The sequence below is a fragment of the Lepisma saccharinum genome, chromosome 3 (assembly GCF_977018435.1).
Source record: "Lepisma saccharinum chromosome 3, izLepSacc3.1, whole genome shotgun sequence".
NCBI classification, from domain to species: Eukaryota; Metazoa; Arthropoda; class Insecta; order Zygentoma; family Lepismatidae; genus Lepisma; species Lepisma saccharinum.
In genome coordinates this window covers 88,518,256-88,535,960 of record NC_139231.1, presented here as the reverse complement: position 1 = coordinate 88,535,960, position 17,705 = coordinate 88,518,256, and the positions used below count along the sequence as shown (strand labels likewise).

Genomic DNA, 17,705 nt, shown 5'->3' with positions numbered 1-17,705 from the left:
ATCATCGTCATTAACGCTTACTAGTAGTGCAGTTGAGTTTCACCTTCCCTCAACCTCTACAAATAAAACCCACAGAAGCCAGCAATTTAGCTTCGTAAAACAATGCAAAGAAGTGTGCTTATAGTAATATAGCCTATATTTCTGAAAAATCTACATTTCAAGTCAAATTTGATCTTAGTCTCTCGTGTGAGCTGCAACACGCCAAATAATGATTATAATTGATTCCACATGCTTATAGTAATATAACCTATATTATTTCTGAAAAATCTACATTTCAAGTCAAATTTGATCTTAGTCTCTCGTCTGAGCTGCAACACGATAATTATAATTGATTCCACATGCAACACGCCTATTAATAATTAAAATTGATTCCCCATGAACTCTAGATATCTGAATATTCCAAATAATAATTACTGATCCAACCATGGACATCTGCCGGATTTTCCCAAGGAGATGGAAACAAGCCCATCAAACACACACACACATACACACAAAAAGAGTTGGATTTGAACTTTTATCGTTTTGAGACGAATGTATACCAGCCTTGCGTGTCCTTGATAAAAATTATCGCAATTATCGCAAGTACTGTAATAGAAATGAAATTGCATGTGTGCCATATGTAATTTTTGACTTGCACACTCTCAAAAGTTGTAACAGGCCTCCTCACCCCCTCCTCCGGAACCCGCATGAATTATAGGTGTCTCTCAATGTCGTTAAAAGTTTTAAACTACACTGTGAGCGGTGGGACGTACCAACTCCCCTATTGTTGCTTTCAACTAGCTAGCTGGTTAATTGTCCTTAGTAGGCCGCTGGGTCATTCCCAACAGGAATTAAACCCAGGACTGCTGATCCAAAGATGGCAGCACTAACTGTTCGTTCACGGGAAAGGAGTATCATTTAACTGGTCACTGTCTAAACTTAGAAAATCTTCCGGACCTCCCCGATGGCGCAGAGGTAGGCCTAACGTCGCCTCCCGTAATCAATAGATCCCGGGTGTTCGATATCTTGTGGAGTGGAGGCACATGGTGGTTTGGATTCCACATTAAACTGTAGGTCCAGTCCCGACGAGCCTATCTGTCATATAGTGAACTTAAAACAAAAAGTCAAATGTGGGAAATCTTCTGATAAATTAGCACAACTGGCAACACTGCAACCACTTGGTTTCTTCAACATAGAACTTTATAATCTGTTTCCGACACCCGTCATCCTTGATTGTGACCTTCCGCCTGGGAAGTTATTTTCTCCCAAGCGCCGATGCTTACACATCTGAGCATTGTTAAGCTGTTGGGTTGATTCAAGGTACATAGAGGGGTTGATTGACGATGTAGCATCATTATTGTGCAGTCCACCGAATCAACCATGATGAGCAAGAAAAGCAGTGCAGTGCAGCCTAGGAGCCTATACGGAGGTTTTCAAAGGGAACAAGGGAAATTGCTTGCTTTCACTTTCATTATTTCCTTTATTTGTATCTCCTTTTACCATTATGAAAGTAAATTCTAATTCTGTTTCGAACTGACAATTACAACTGTAAGTTGATTGATTGATTTGCTTTATTTTACTTCGCTTTTTGTGCCACTTTTGGCTAATTTGCGAAGATGGGGATGAATAATGAAATTGATGAATGGACACTCACAAACATCCATGCCCATGCCGGGATTCGAACCCGGGACCCCTGGCGTCGTAGCGCGATGTGCTAACCACTACCTCGGGGGCCGGCAGTAACTGTAAGTAATTACTTTCTAAAATGAATAATTGTTTCTGTAATTCTTAACAAACACCATCTTGCATCAGTAAGTTGAAGTTCAATATGTATTTTTGTTATTTAGTGTCGCTTTTCTGCCATTTTTGGCCAATCGCAACGATGAGGAGTGATGATTAGAGGAACTGGAATGACGCAAAGAGTACCCATTCCCATGTCGAACCCGAGATCTTTGGTGGCGAGATGGTGGACTTAACACGTTCGGTCACCGAACAGGCTAAGTTAAATATGGATTGCAGACGTTCTCTTGTTTACTCTACAAGAGATACTGTAAGTAAAGGTAGATGACAAAATATTCATTGCCATGCATAAAGTAGCATTTATTTGAACAGTTGTAAAACGGACCCTTCTCGCCAGAAGTCGTTTGTGAAAAAGTCGATAATATGCAAGTAGATCGTTTTGTTATCGGGCGCATCGATAAAAAATCCAAGTTTCCAAGGTAACAACAATGTATACTTACGGCTACATTTCAAGATTGTTAGTATCAAGTACTGATCTCGAAAAGCAAAGAACTTTGGTCAGACACTTGTCTGACAAGTCTTTCTGAAACATACTCATTTGTGCGGTGCTTTCTTTTGCTAGTGGACTGTCGTTGAATGCGGATTGTGTTATACCAAACAACAATGGTGTTAACCAATTTTCTAGTAAGTTAGCACATGTTTTATTCAGTTATTGTGATTAGTACCATATGTGTGTCGTTCGCTTTGACCCTTTCCATGTTGGATGCTTTACCTGATTTGTGAATTAAAGTGCAATGAGTACTGAAATATTTTCAGGTAGATTCTGTTTAGGCGGTCATGATCGCTAGAAGTCCAGCGCAGATAATTCTGCCGTGCAATGCGCGACAGAACTAAAGAAGCAGTGTTGCTAATGGAGCAGATAGAAAAATCGCTGCGGTGCGCCGATGCACAGCTGTTACGTACAACAATAAAATTAGAGAATTCAGGTCTATCTAACGTTGAGTTTTAAACGTCATGCATTATACCAGGACTAGGATTAATATGTACTAACAAGTGGCTTTGTATGTAGCTACATACATATGGACTAAAAATTCGCAAAATATGAACTAACACATAAGTACAATTACCAAAAATTCTGCAAAGAAGACTTCTTCATACGATTCCTTATTTGAGTGATTTCAAACAAAATAAAAAAAATATATACGTATATATTATTTTTCATTGCATTAATGCACTGGTGGCGTTCTAACTTTTCACTCCCAAAACCCGTATACACTGGTATGGAACTGCAACGGCAGATAATAACATGCCAACGTGTTAAACCGCTACAATTGCACCATAACACTCCTCCTCAAACAGTATTATTATTTCCTCTCTGAGATCTGTGACAGTCGGTTGCCTTTGTTGTACATTTACAAAGGATGCCGGCTTCGACAACAATAACAAGTACATATACTGCCACTAGATGATAAGCTGCGCGGCTTTTTCTTTTGTTATGAACCAGGGCCGGCGCTAGTCATTTTGCCTCCCTGGGAGGTGGCAGTAGATGCCGCTCTATTTCGACCCCCCCCCCCCCGGTCATTACGCAGCAACGGAAAATTGAAAATCAATATATTCCTAACTAAAACATCAAATATAAAATAAATAATGAGACTTCTTATGCTATTTCAATACTATTCAGCGCAAAAGAATATCTCGCTCGATCACAGTTTTCAATAGGCTTATTTTTTTCTTCTCTTCAAATTTTGCCGTTCGGTTCGCCCTCCCCTTCCGCCGGCCCTGCTATGAACTTGGTCACCCATCAAAGCATAGCAATTTTAACAAAGAAAACAATATGTATCGCATTAAGCAGCAAAAATGACAGCCTCCTCTATGCAATTTCTACAAGAACACCTGCCGCAGCCAGAGTTGAATTGCTTAGAATTTCCCGAGCTTGGCTATGCAAGGTTTTTGATTTCAACTTCGACAGAACTGGAGGCATTATGGAATTTAACGTTCATTAGCAAACACACACTTTTACATACACACACGCAATACACGCACACAACGTCAAACCGGTCAAATACTTAGTATAAAATAAAAATATGGTGCTTCCAATCCAACAAAACTCACCGCCACTTTACCTGCTTTCCCCTTCCGTGACAGAAATAGTGCTTCATTATTACAGTTGGCAACACTAGTTACTAGCTAGCCAATGAACATGCACTGCATAAAAGAAGCAACGACTACGCCGTGCTATATTGCCACATTGCCGTCCCTGCTGACCGGTGGGAACCGCGAGCTGGAGCGCTGTTCAATTGTTTTCAATGAAGTTTGCGCGAGTGTGTCCAGGAATGGAATGACAATATGGCAACAATAGCGAAGGTTTTCGAGCAGGGTAGAACACGTGATGCTAAGAGAGAGGGAGACGAAACGAAAATTCGTTTCTACGCAACGGCAAATTTACGTGTGTGGCACTTCTACTCACTTTCCCCTTCCTACTCTCTTTCTTTTCCCTTTTTCTACGTATTTAACTTTTCTGTGCATCTTTATTTCTCTGCTCTCTCATTCTCTCTCTTATTCCGTTTCTGTTTTTCTGTTTCACTCTCTCTTTGTCCTCTTCTTCTGGTATTTCTTAATCTCCCTCTCTCTATCCTTCTTCATTTCTCCTGTCTTCTTTTTCCTTCTTGTTTCCTGTCTTTCTTGTCTGCCCTATTTTTGTTCTTGTTTCTCGTTTTCTTCTTTCTTCTCTCTCTCTCTCTCTCTCTCTCTCTCTCTCTCTCTCTCTCTCTCTCTCTCTCTCTGTATTTCTGTGAGTGTGTGTGTTGCTTTTACGGTAAATGAATCTTAAAATTTCTCAGCCTAGCCCACCCTCGCACACTCGATGACGACGTCACCGAATATTGATATTTTTGATATTTTATGTCCCTTTTCTGCCTCTTTAGTCTGATCGCTAAGATTAGATGAAATTGATAAAGTGATCCCACATTCCCGGAATCCAGAAATGGTTACTTTTGGAGACCGCTAAATATCCTGTCTTGCAATGAAAACGGAGAAACGTCAAGAATAGCATACGAAATTTAATTTTAGAATATGGCACGTGAGAAAGTGATGTTTGAAATGTTCAGAATGGAATTTCTCAATTTCCAAATGCGAAGAAAGTACTTTTGTTGTCAAAGACAAATTGATTCAGATTTTCAAATATTTTATGCAGTAAAGAATATGTTGGGTTGTTCTATTGTAGTCGATTTTACTCTCTCTATCTTTCTGTTTCTCTATTCTCTCTATTTCCTTCAACCTTTCCATCTTTCTTCCTCCCACTTTTTCAAAATTTATTTTTCTGTATCTTTATTTCCATCTCTCTCTCTTTCTCCTTGATTTTCTCTCCTTCACTGCACCATTTTTAAGGCGTATAACACGTTGTCTCCCCACCCGAAGGCATTACAAGCAGGTTCTATAAGGAAATGAACACCTGTCTAGCAAGTGCATCGTGATAGTGAGAGAATTGCAAATCTATTCATTTTCCACTCTTTTTTACTATTCAATCTGACTTTCACATCCAGTTAAGACGTTACACTTTTCTTTCGGCTAGACTAGGAAGTAAATTCAAGCTGCAACGGAATGATCGTAAGAACTTCTGGTCCTGGAGATCGATTTGAAATTTATTTCTGGATCGAAAACCAGAATGTTGAGAAAGAGCTTCTCTTACATGTACCGTGTCAAAGGAGAAAAAATCAATGCACATTCTAGAGACCTTTCAATTTGAATTCGAGAATTTATTACTCCATATATAAGTATTTGTGTTTAGAGAATCTAGTACAGTTTATATTGTTTAACAAACAATATAATTATTTACAAAAATTGTGTTTACAATGTAAGTATTATCTTGCATTACAATATTTCTAGATTTTTTTTTAACCTTTCACACGATTTTCTATTTTTATATAATTTGATAGATAGAGGTTCGTGTGTTATTTTGTGTTCATTTGCATTAACTGTCGTTTTATTTGTAGTCACCGGCAATAAAATGGGACACTTAGATCCTGAAGTAATTGCTTTACTGCATGGTGTTATGTATGTAGCCTAATTCTACTTCGGTGGCCGAACTTGCCATTGAAGATTTTCCATTGAAGTTCACTCATCGCCGTGGAGTTAAGCAACCCACATAAGGTCATGTAGGGAAGCGAGTATTGCAGGATCTAGGTGTCCCATTTTTATTGCTGCGTACTGTACAATGGCAGTAAAATTAATCTTTTGTATTTTGAAAATACGTATATTTATGTATCTGTATCAATATGTCTCTATCTGTCGCTCTTTTAGTCTCTCTTTTTCTCTGTATTTCTCATTTTATTTCTTCCTTTCTCTCCATGTTTTCTCTCTTCACGTCTCTCTTTCCCCTTTTTCTCTATTCCACTTTCTTTCTCCCCCTTCTCTCTCTCTCTCTCTCTCTCTCTCTGTCTCTCTCACTCTCTATCTCTCTCTCTCTCTCTCTGTCTCTCTCTCTCTCTCTCTGTCTCTCTCTCTGTTTATTTCCCTCCTTGTTCCCTGTCTACATTCTGTATCGAAAGCTTGAAGGGGATCTAGGAACTTCACAGAGTGAAATTTCTCAGTAGATCTGTTGCTCTGGTGGCAGCCAGTTAAGACATTTAAGAGTTAAAGAACAAAGTCCGTTATGGCCAGTGGCCTTACGCTATCAGAATGTTTTTGACCTCAAGGGAAAATTGTCCCCGCACACACTAAGCCTCAACTCTTGTTGGACGATATATCTTGCGTGACAAGTGTCCGGATCGTGTAAAAAGTTGTCTGTGTGCCGTTTCAAAGTTCATTCACAAAACTGGAAAACAAGCGAACCTTGAATTAAAGAGATTTTGAATATAGTACCGGACCGAACATGCACGTAAGTAATTATTTCGTTTTTCACTTTGAACAAATTGTAACACAGCTTTGGCAACTGAACATGGTCATCTAATACCCGACATCTTTTTAGAGCCTCTCCAATAATATAGTGGTTAACGCTGTCACATTGTCATCAATGTGTCCCTGTTTCGATTCCCGCTGAGAGCACATAGTGGTTTGGATCACACTTTAAATTGTAAATTTAATCACGATTAGCCTATCTGTGTATTGTAAAATAGACAATACAAACTCTGTCTTACTTCAGATATGTTAACTCGCTGTATCGAATTTACCATTCTCTTGCAAACTTAGCCAATTATATCTTGCAGAAATGGTAACATCTTGAATATTAATTGATATTTTTATGGGCCTCCTCTGAAATGACTTGTATTATGATAATTTAAACCGCGTTAATCCGCATAATTCGTTCATTGAAGATTTTTGCGCGTTACTCCCACTAAAACGCCATCGAAAAGCAAATTGAGCTACTTTTCGTAATTACTAACTGCAGCTTAGTGATTTTGTTTGATCATAAATGTCTTTGAAGTAACTTGTTTCAACAAGTTAGCTCTGATTGAGATGAGGAAAAAGAGACGAAGTTCGCAAGTGTGCTTCTGCTTGGAAATGTGGACATTGTAGGGGCTCATGGACGTCAGTGGGACTTTTATAAGGGGTTGTGGACGAGGTATATTTTCTCCCATGTTATTGTTATCCCCTCAAAAAACACCCTTCAGATACAACCACCACGTCACGAACTGTCATGTACAATCCAATGAAATTTTCCATTGTTTCTTAAATAAGTATCTATAACGTCACAGAAGGTTCTTGGCAGGCATTGATATTCTTTGTTCCTATCCCTCCATCGATTTTATCATATCTTCCTTTCAACACATTACATAAATAAAAAAATACAATTAAAAAAATATGCTTTTCATGTGTTTTTATGTTGGTAGCGTCTTCGCCTTGCAATCAAGGGGTCTTGGGTTCGATACCCGGTGGAGGCACATAGTGGTTCGGATCCCACTTTAACTGTAGGTACAGTCCCGATTAGCATTACTGTGTATAAAGTGGACTTAAAACACCAAATCAATCAAATCTTTATGCATATTTTTCGTGTGCATGATGAGAGTGCTAAAATGTCCACAAATTCCCCTTTTATAAACTTTGCTGTTCCTGGGTGTTACTTAGTATACTTACGCACTGCTTTCTACTTTGAATAACTATGGAGATGAGTAGAATGGATATTAAGTGAATGACTAGAACAGAAAAGAGGCAAAGAGAAAAGAGGGAGTAACGAAGGAATAGAGAGAATACAGAAGACAAAATCAGTTAGGAGAAAATTTGGAAAAGATGGAGTGAGGGAGAGAGACGGGGGAATAAGGGGCAAGGAAGCAAGACATGGAGAGAAAGAGAGAGAGAGAGACGTGGAAAAGGAGAAGGGAGGAGGTAGAAAGAGAGGAAAAGAGTGTGTTTGAATGTAAAAACAAGATATAAATATCAAAACAGGGAGGGGAAAAGGGAAATAGAAACATAAAAAGAGGGGAAAAGGGAAATAGAAACAAAACGAGGGGGTGGTGTTGAATGGGAGAAAGGGAAAGAACACGCCAGTGCATGTGTTTGTAGCGTACATAATGTTCACATTTATACATGCCCATTCTATATTTATCAGTACCTCTTCCCTCTTACTCCTACTGAAAATGTGCCCCCTCCTCTCTCGTCCAGTTTCCTCAAATGCGCAAACAACATTGCATGCATGGGTGCAAGGAGCCAAGTTAAACCCAAAGAGGAGTTGTATTCCGCCTTACGAAATACCTGAACACGACTGGGTCGGCATTAATCTACCCCCCCCCCCCCATTCCCTCCATCACCTTCGGTAAAGTACAAGGTCTACTGCATTCCCATATTTACTGTTTTCAATCTGCATCGAGTAATTTGCGTTGGGGGAACAGATAGGTTTGTTGTTCGTGCAGGAAAATCCTGTTGAGAGGTTCATTGTGTCGGCTCTGCGTTTCAATTTCTTGTTATCCTTGGGCTGTAAGCATTCAGCAACCTTGAAGGTGTAGTGGCCATCCTGCTTTGAGCATATGTCGTTCTCAGGAACTGCTGCGCCTACACTAAACTTAGGTGAGTCAGAAATTTATTTGAGGCAGATGTATGTAAATTTCAATTAAATATGGGTGTACAGAACCAAAGTGTGTATAACGTCGTCTTGTTGACGCTTCACAATAGTAAATATTGTAACAAGGTCGGGACAGTTGTTCGCAATTTTTACTTTCTTTTCCTCAATAGTAAACGCAGGTCTTGATGTTAGAAATTCGTCTTAGACTAATCCAGAGAAGTGCCCAATCGAAGGGAGGAGATGGAGTTCATAGCTCCTCCCTTTAGTCCAGTATTCCATAAGAAAAACGTCCAATGCAGGTGAAAAGCTGGCAACTTATGGAACTGATTTCCAAAAATACATACATCCGTCTGGGTAGTCTTTTGACGATCTCGTCATCGAGACTCTGCCCAGACATGATTACGTTTCTGATGGTGTCCCTTCGCCAGTTTCCTTCATTCTCATCGTCGCAATTGGCCAAAAGTACCATAAAGGCAGCAAATACAGCTACAACTCGAAAAAATTGGGGAGGAGCGGGCATCAATATATTCTCAGTAATATACCCTCAAATACCATACAAAAATGTATATTTGGGCTAAAAGAGAATTTATCTACTTTTTCTTGTTGACATACTTGTTTATTTGTGTCCTCACATATTAAAATAATATGCAACTGAGTTGCCACCAAAATTGATGTAACACAACACCTAATCAGGTTTTAAATGCACTCTACTTGGTGCTGTTTGATAGTCAATGGTGTAGCAACAACACCAATTCCGCATTGCAACAAGGAGAATGTTATACAAACCTGATATTTTTGTAAGACCATTCTCAGTGTTACTTTGCACCATACTTTTTACAATGTAGATACTAGATATACCAAATGTATTTTCATCTGGGAATTATTGAGACCAAATGTGTAAATTGTCTGAAGCCCAAAAGCAGTATTTCATTGTCTGAACTTTGCGAATGTTGTCATGTGCTTCTCTTTTACAGCTGTCATTCACACTGATGTATTTTTCTTACATTGCAGATGGACAACAATGGCTTTGAGGGTGAAAAGGGCTGCAACTCCTCGCCACAGCGAAACCATCATGTCAATGTCGAACTGGGCGAGGTGACCAGCACGGAGACCGTGAAGAACGGAACCTGCGTCAGTAGTGCCGAAACCCCAGCTACTACCTCGTGCCACCAGATGCTGCCAGAGAAGCGCCTCATCCAAGAAGGACCATGGAACAGGCTAAAATCCATATTCCTCATTGGAATACTCGTGCTCCTAGCTCTCTGGGTGCTCGTATTCACACTTCTCCACCAGTACGAGGTCATCTGACGCCATATTTCCAGCTGTTCAAGTCTCGCTTATAGATCTGTGATTGTTTCATCCACAACCGCGTGGACTGCATCAATTTTAGTACAGTGGCAGTCATATTGTGACAATGCAAGTCGTCCGACTACACGCGCCTTGAGTTTCGTACTTGGAGGACTTGCATTGTAAATGTTACGCAAGAATGTGAATGTGTGTGAGAGAGAATCGCTTCGTTGCATCTAAGATACAGACAACCAATATGTCTTTCGTGTCGTAAATTGAAGATAACGTCAGTGTGAAACTATTTGGGGTGTTAAGGCAACATATGTACAGTGCATGCGCAAAATGTGCCTCGGATTATCGATCAAATGCCTCCCTTATCGCTATCATCAGGAGATTTCATAGATATATGTGATGTTTATTAATCTTCTACGATTAACGTGGAAGACGCCGAAACTGAGAACCATCTGTGGATCAGTTTACGCATAGTGAACAGTGTTTTGGCAGTTAACTTTTCATCAGTGAAAAAAGGTAAGAGCAAAGGTTACCTGTGAAACGTCACTAGCGAAGTTCTTAGTCAAGCCCCCATTTTTGTCTAACGTACTTTGATCTAAAAAACGATACTTTGGAGTTTCTTATGATCATATATTTTGATTGCTTCTACTTGACATCTACAAAAATAATGGGCCCCGGCTTCGACCACCGGTAAAGGCAATTAGTGGTTTCCATTCAACCTTGAACTCTATGTCCAGTCACGATTAGCCTATCTGAACATAAAGTGAACCTTAAAAAATACTCATGCAGGCCAATAAATATTTTAAATCCCACTTTGAAGACCATTGAATGTTTCCTTCCAAATGCATCATCAAATGAATGTTTCCTTCCCAAAGCATACGCTATAAAGCTCCAAGAATGCCTTGCCGTTTCGTAAGTAGATGTAAGTAACACTTGTATCATGTATACTCTTTAGGCCTATAGATCTTAAGTTTCTACCTTGACAGCTAAACATACTTCACTCTTCCTTGTATGCTTTTCGTGTCTTATACTGTTCTCCGAATCGCCTTATACAAAAGTTGGCGTAGTAGGCCCTGCCTACGGCAAGTACAATACTAGACAAATCGTCCAATACCTTATTCATTCATTGTATTTTCCGCAACCTGGGGTTCAATTGAAACAAAAAGCACGAATAAACAGAGGACCTCTGCCCCAACACAAGTACAATTCCTTTCCATAAAAACACATAGAATGAAGAAGAAAAAGGAACGAAATTAACAATGGACAATTTTCGAAATGTTATTTTTGCATCTGATTGTACAAATCAAATGGTGTCACCAGAGAATTTCGTTCTGTCTGTCTCTTTTTCGGTGGTAATCTTCTTTTTCCATTTATTTATCTGTCTTTCTTCCTCCGTTTCTCGACCTCTTTCCAGCATTTATTTCCGCCTCTACAACATATAAAACTGATTCTAAAAGTTGTGTAGGAAAATTAGGAGGGCTCACCCTCACCCTTAGCCACTTCCATTTAGTCTGTCATACGATATTTGAAACAGAGAATTCCTTCCACGTTTTCACAAAAATGAAAAAATCGGAGCAATTCATTTTATCATATTTCCTACGCCTTTTTTTCAGAATTTTTGGGACACTTTTAGCCCACATTGAACATTTTTTTTCAAATAGTTGAAGGGTAACGATGGTGTAAGGCGGGAAACACTTTGGTATTAACTGCCCAGATGGAGTGGTGCTCAACAACATTATCTGCTGTTTCTTCACAAGAATATATCGCCATCTTTCTTGGTATTAATTTCCTATTTAAGCTATTCAATTCAAAACCAATTGTTCAACGAAAATATTAGTTAACACTTCTACAGTATAATCACCAACGGACGCAGGAGGTTTTTTTCTTTTTTCTTTTCTTTTGTAGAAGGCTGGAATTATAAAGGTAAATATTACATAGTTGTGTTCTAGGGGGCGGGATACATTATAAAATATTTCGTTATTACCATTTCAACCTTTCTTTTAAAGTCGTTCAAAGACAAAAATGGTAATTTCAAAGGGAGTTTTTTTTTTTGCATCAACTTCCTTGGTTTATCCCGAATTATTTTCTGTTTCATCTTAAAATTTTCCAAATTTCGGGAAAGGCTGTAGCCCCATCAGCTTCCCCATGCATACGCCAGCGTGTACAATGGTTTTACACGCGGTAAAGCGCCTGCTCCCGATATAGAAACAGGAACGAAAAATCCCTCCGTGTTAGGCCTCTCTGTGAGAGAGAAGTGAAATAATTCATTTCATAATGCAAAACACTTTTAAAACAATTTCAATAAACCCGTTCTAAATTTTCAAGTGCAAAATTGATTGGTCTGACGTTCTGTTTCTTCCGTAAAAAAAAATATACAACTTGAACTGAACTGTTCAAAAGTATTGAAGAAATTACGTATTCGATTCTTCGCTTCACCTTGAGTTGCGTATAATTTTACCTGATATAACTGACATTTTACGTCTTTATTTGCTTAAGAAAGTAAAAGATTCATGTTTTCATTAATAGATGGGGAACGATAACTTGTGAAAACAAAATGTTACTCAGACGAAAACGTTATATTTTAGTTCAACTGTAGTTTTGTATTTTTATAACAGTACACAATTCGCTGTATTTACGAAAATATATTTCGTTACATACTGCACGTTCACATGTTTGGTAAGTGTACACCATACTTCGAAGTAAATTTGAAAAAATATTGTTAAAAGAGACAATGCTTCGCTGCACTGCAGTAGTTTCTTGTTAACATTTGTAGATGCTTCTTAAGTGTTCGCGTGGTTGTGCGTGTTCATACATTTCGTAAACCGTATGTTATAAATGGTCACATGTTGACTAGCTGGAAGACTTTATAATATTTGTAGTGCATGGTGATAATAAAAGAGGTTCCATCGTGATTAAAGGAAAGAAGAATGTAAAGCAGATAGTTTCGCTTTTTGTTTGGGGAACCCCTCCCCCCTGCAAATTTCTAGTTTCCCAAGATCGGCATATGAGATTATACAATTAAGAAGTGTATTTCAACTGTTGCTCTACCCCTCTTAAAGTAAAGAAGTTAGCTAAAAATTAACCACAACAACTCAAATATCGAAATACATGTAGCGATATATTTCACAATGATGCCTGCCTGAAGTTCACAAACTGCAGTCATGTTTAAACCGAGCTTATCAGCGGATATGATATCAGATTAATGTTGTCAGCGATTATAGAAAAAAAAACTCGTTCTTTGCACCCGGCGTGTAATGATGACATGCATGCCTCCATGACAAGGAGCATGTATGCACTTTAATGTCAAAAGCCTTTGTTTAGAATCCGTCCAGACATATCTCTGGCACTCGAACTGCGGTCAACTGATACGAAAAGGATATTACAATAAGAATGAATGAATAGATACGGTTCATATAAAAACATATACTTATCTTCTAAAGCCAGGCACGTAGCCAGGAAGAGGACACGGGGGACTGAAGCTCCTCCCCAAAATCCTACAAATATCTTAATTTAAATAGTGTATAGTGGTAATAATTTAACTTTTTATCAAGATTAAACATCTTTTATAACTAATAAGTTGTAATATACTGAGAAATTCATGTTCAGGGCTTATACTCCTCACTTTTTCGCCTTTAAATGGCGGTTATTGATAAGAGATGAGCCCCTTCGAAATAAAATTCTCGCTACGGGCCTGTCTAATGCAGCAATGCACACACATTAATATTCGCTAAGTCTAAATCGAACACTTAAATAGAATTCACAGACATATTAACCCCAACATTCACTAAATTTGCTTCTCCAACCCCTTATAGTCTATACAAAAACCGAAGTTGACCGTTTTGGTACTTATCTACTTTTCTTCATATTGCGGCTATTTACGTCGGTTTTCTACCTCTTGGGTTAACTGGGACGACGAAGATAAATTATGAAATGGATGACGGGAGAAACTTGTATAGTGCAGGAGGCCTTAGAAAGATCGCTTCGCGGGCTTACAGCAGACGACAATATGGGGGTGTGCCTGCGGGAACCAATCAGGTCCGCGAATGAGCGAGCCTGGTTGCCACAGCTAGCTCGCTGCACCCTTCTGGAAGGGTGAATGACCTCTGCCTCTTGCTACCTCGGCCTGTTTGTTCGGCTGAGGAGCAGATGACAAGAGAGTATCGGCAATAGTGTGCGAGCGACGTCTGCTGTTAGCCCGCGAAACGCTCTTTCTAAGGCCTCCTGCACTATAGTACAACGCGGCACCCATGCATTACACAAGGTTCTAACCTTAGACCTCTGGGTGCATAACGCGTTAGGCTCACCATTTAGCCTCGGAAGCCTGCGCTAAATGTAACTCTACACCCCCCCACACAATTATCTTACCCCCTCCCCTGACAGAAACTTGTGGGACTCTTTGCAAGATTCCTCTGGTTACCTTTTGATATACATAGGTTAATAGGAACTGGATGTCTATGATTTAGACTCCGAACCACTCTGTAATTTGCCTCCACCGAGGATGGAACCCATGACACCTTGCGTTTATATATTTTTTTATTTTTGTAATGTTATCGAAGAACTGAACTTATTGCTTTTTATACACTTTTATAAAAACGCTATTTTATGTTAAATTTTAATTCCAAGTTCAAGTTCATCGAGTAAAATCACGAAAATCTATCTTTCATCATAAAAAAATGCTGTGAGAATTATACAAAGTGTTTTCAAGTTCATTTTGTAAGAGTTGATTCTCAACATTAGTAGAGGTCTATGTTGAAACTAGAAAAGTCACCAGAAAAAAATATTCTGGAGTAGTTTTAACAGGATCATAATTTTCATAATTGAATAGAGAATAATATGTATGAAAGGTTCGTAATTTAGGATGCCGACCTGAACACCATTGGTTCTTACTCCTCCCTGGTATTCGTCTAATCGCTATAAAATCAACCCTTAGTCAATTTTATATTCTCTGTAAAGGGATTATGAAATAGCATGTAAACTATTCCTGATTGATGTTTGGCTGCATTGCTACTTATTACGAAATGTTCAAATTGCGTTACATTCTGCTCATAATAACAGACCTGTCATTCAGTTATATGGCATTCTTATGAAGATAAGATCGAACTGATCTTAGGTATAAGCCAGTCGGTGACAAGCAACGGATGAAGCAGATAAATCATCCAACGTGGTACATCTGTCTCTAGTCATAACCGTTACGATGTAGTATTGTAATAAACAGCCATGGGCGTAACTTGGGACATAATTTTGAGGGGGGCAGAATTAAACTTGGGCCTAATTTTGAAGAGGCCAGAACCAAACCTGAGGCTTAGATTTGGGGGGAAGAGACTCGAAAAGTTTCCATCTCGTAAAAATAGCGTCCAGGACCGTGACGTTTGCGAAATTGCAAATATTACTCTTTATTACTTTGCTGCTCAGGTACCCTAACTTGTAAATTTTAACAAACTTGAAAATTTGAGGGAGGAGGGAGTTCCACTTCTTGCCTCCGCCAATTACTATACTTTACATGCCCCCCCCCCCCCGATACGACAGGCCTAGTCAACCCGCGTATTTGCGTACGTGTAAACTGCAGAGCGAGCAAAGGTACTGTAGCGTTGTAATATGCGCGTGAAGGTGAAATGAGCTAGACAGAAGGCTTCGTCGGTCGCATTCCTGCAGTGTAAAACCTCTCTCCAACTGATTCGAAAGAGTGCATTGGGCATTGTAATAATTGCCATAGAAACATGAGGGTTTCCGTGAAAATCAGGGCCCCTTCTCCCACATTATTTGTAACTCTCAACGCAAGTTGCTACTGCACTGTCTCCATACAAGCATTCTACATACCTCCTATCCCCACACTCGACGAAGCATCCCCCTAGCTAGGAATTTCCACTTCGAGCACTGTTATAAATTTCAATCTGCCATATGCTAAGGTGAATTAGAATATCAGACGAAGTGGATTTCTGTCTTGTAAATCTTGAGAAAAAAAAGAAAATTGTACAAAATTATAAAATTTGTTCGGCATTTTCTATACAAAATCAGTTTTATGCACTTTAGATATATATATATATATATATATATATATATATATATATATATATATATATATATATATATATATATATATATGAGGAAATGTGTATTCACATATAAAAATTGTGTAAAACTGTGTGAAATAAAAGTCGGTATTTAGACTCTAATTACCATGATCAGAACTTGCAAGTCAGTTGAGAGTTCATATTTATATGCAGAAAAAACATTTATTTCTTCAAAATTCGAGCCCCATTCATGACACGTTCTGTAATAATGCCCAGAATTGCATTTTAACCATATTTCTAAAGTTGGCATGAATTACTACAATAATCTAAAAAAAATCACAATTGAGAAATATATAAAAAAGCAAGATTATACATTAAGCTTTCTTCGCAAATTCTTATTTGTCGATAATATCTGTACAATATTCAAATACGTAAGGGAACTTGACGAAGCAGGCAAGATGTAGATACAATGTCTTGTGATTCTTAGATTGGGAGTTAATTATAATCTGTTGCTAAGAACGTTTATATCATATGTGTTTATGGTAATAACAAATATAATACAAATTATTGGAAATTATTTTTTAGATGTGAAAAATGATTTACATTATGGGAAAATGTATGATATTTCTTGTACAAAATTTCATCGTGCATTAGGACTAGCGTGGCCATGGTCGTTCCTGAACGTTCTTATGCGCCCGACTCTCCTCCAAAAAATATAATTTATTGTGTCATCATGCGTAGCCAGGTGCTCGGGGAGGGGGCTCCCCAGAAATCTTACAAATATTTAATTTAAAGAGTGTATTGTGGGTGATTAATTTTACTTCATTAGCAGGATTAAATCTTGTATAATAAGTTGTAATGTTACTGAAAAATTCATCTTCGGGGCTTCTATCCCCTCACTTTTTTTCCTTTAGATGGCAGGTGCTGATGAGGCTCCCCAAAATAAAATTCTGGCTACGAGCCTAGTACCCATAGAGAGCATTTTTAATGATTTGATCGAATTTTAATTAAAAAATGAAATATTATTGTAGTACTTGCGACTATTGTGAATTAAGTTGTAAGCACTGTAAAATTTCAATAAACTAAGTGTAGGTAATGAAAATTATATCGTGAGAGAACGTGCATTCAGTACTACATAATAATGTTGTTTTTAATTTCCCTTAACAGATGACAGCAATACAGAAATCAGCAGAGAATGACGATGGGAGACCCAATGATATCATAGCCCAGTTGAATAACACATTTCTCGGTTGGGACAAACAAAATGCCATCACGTTCTACCTTCTTCTGCTAATGTTCATCGTGTGGGCTTGTATTTACTTTCCTTTAACAGCAGTTTAAGACGGTGGCAAGGAATTGACATTTTTCAATGTTAACATGTCCAGTGTATATAAAGATATGTTGAGTGTATTTTTCTTACATAAAAATTGAAATTATATGTAAATAAAGCATTTATTTTGTAAATTGAGAGTTGATTTATTTGATTTATTTTGTTTAACCCGTAGCTCGACAGTCCTGTAAGGGCCTTGGCATATCTTCCGACTGCCAGTCTCCCACCCACAATCCTATCTAGAAGTGTGGAGTTCTTCAACCGGTAATGGGGTGACGTGGGGTCCGCACGTCGAACCCCCAGCCGTTATAGGAGATTTTTATGACCGGGTTACGCTACTCACTCGTAGCTC

At 38.5% G+C, this 17,705-nt stretch overlaps 1 protein-coding gene across 1 annotated transcript in view; it reads left to right on the top strand.

The window, feature by feature from the left end:
* LOC145985233 (uncharacterized) overlaps positions 1 to 17,491 on the top strand; it is a 66,788-nt gene extending 49,297 nt beyond the window's left edge. Inside the window, exons 3-4 of the mRNA XM_083118994.1 lie at positions 9,725 to 10,528; positions 17,191 to 17,491. Of these exons, the coding sequence (XP_082975120.1) occupies positions 9,725 to 10,021 (297 nt within the window). The 3' untranslated portion in view covers positions 10,022 to 10,528; positions 17,191 to 17,491. The remainder of the gene's footprint in view (positions 1 to 9,724; positions 10,529 to 17,190) is intronic.
* The last annotated feature ends 214 nt before the right edge of the window (positions 17,492 to 17,705 follow it).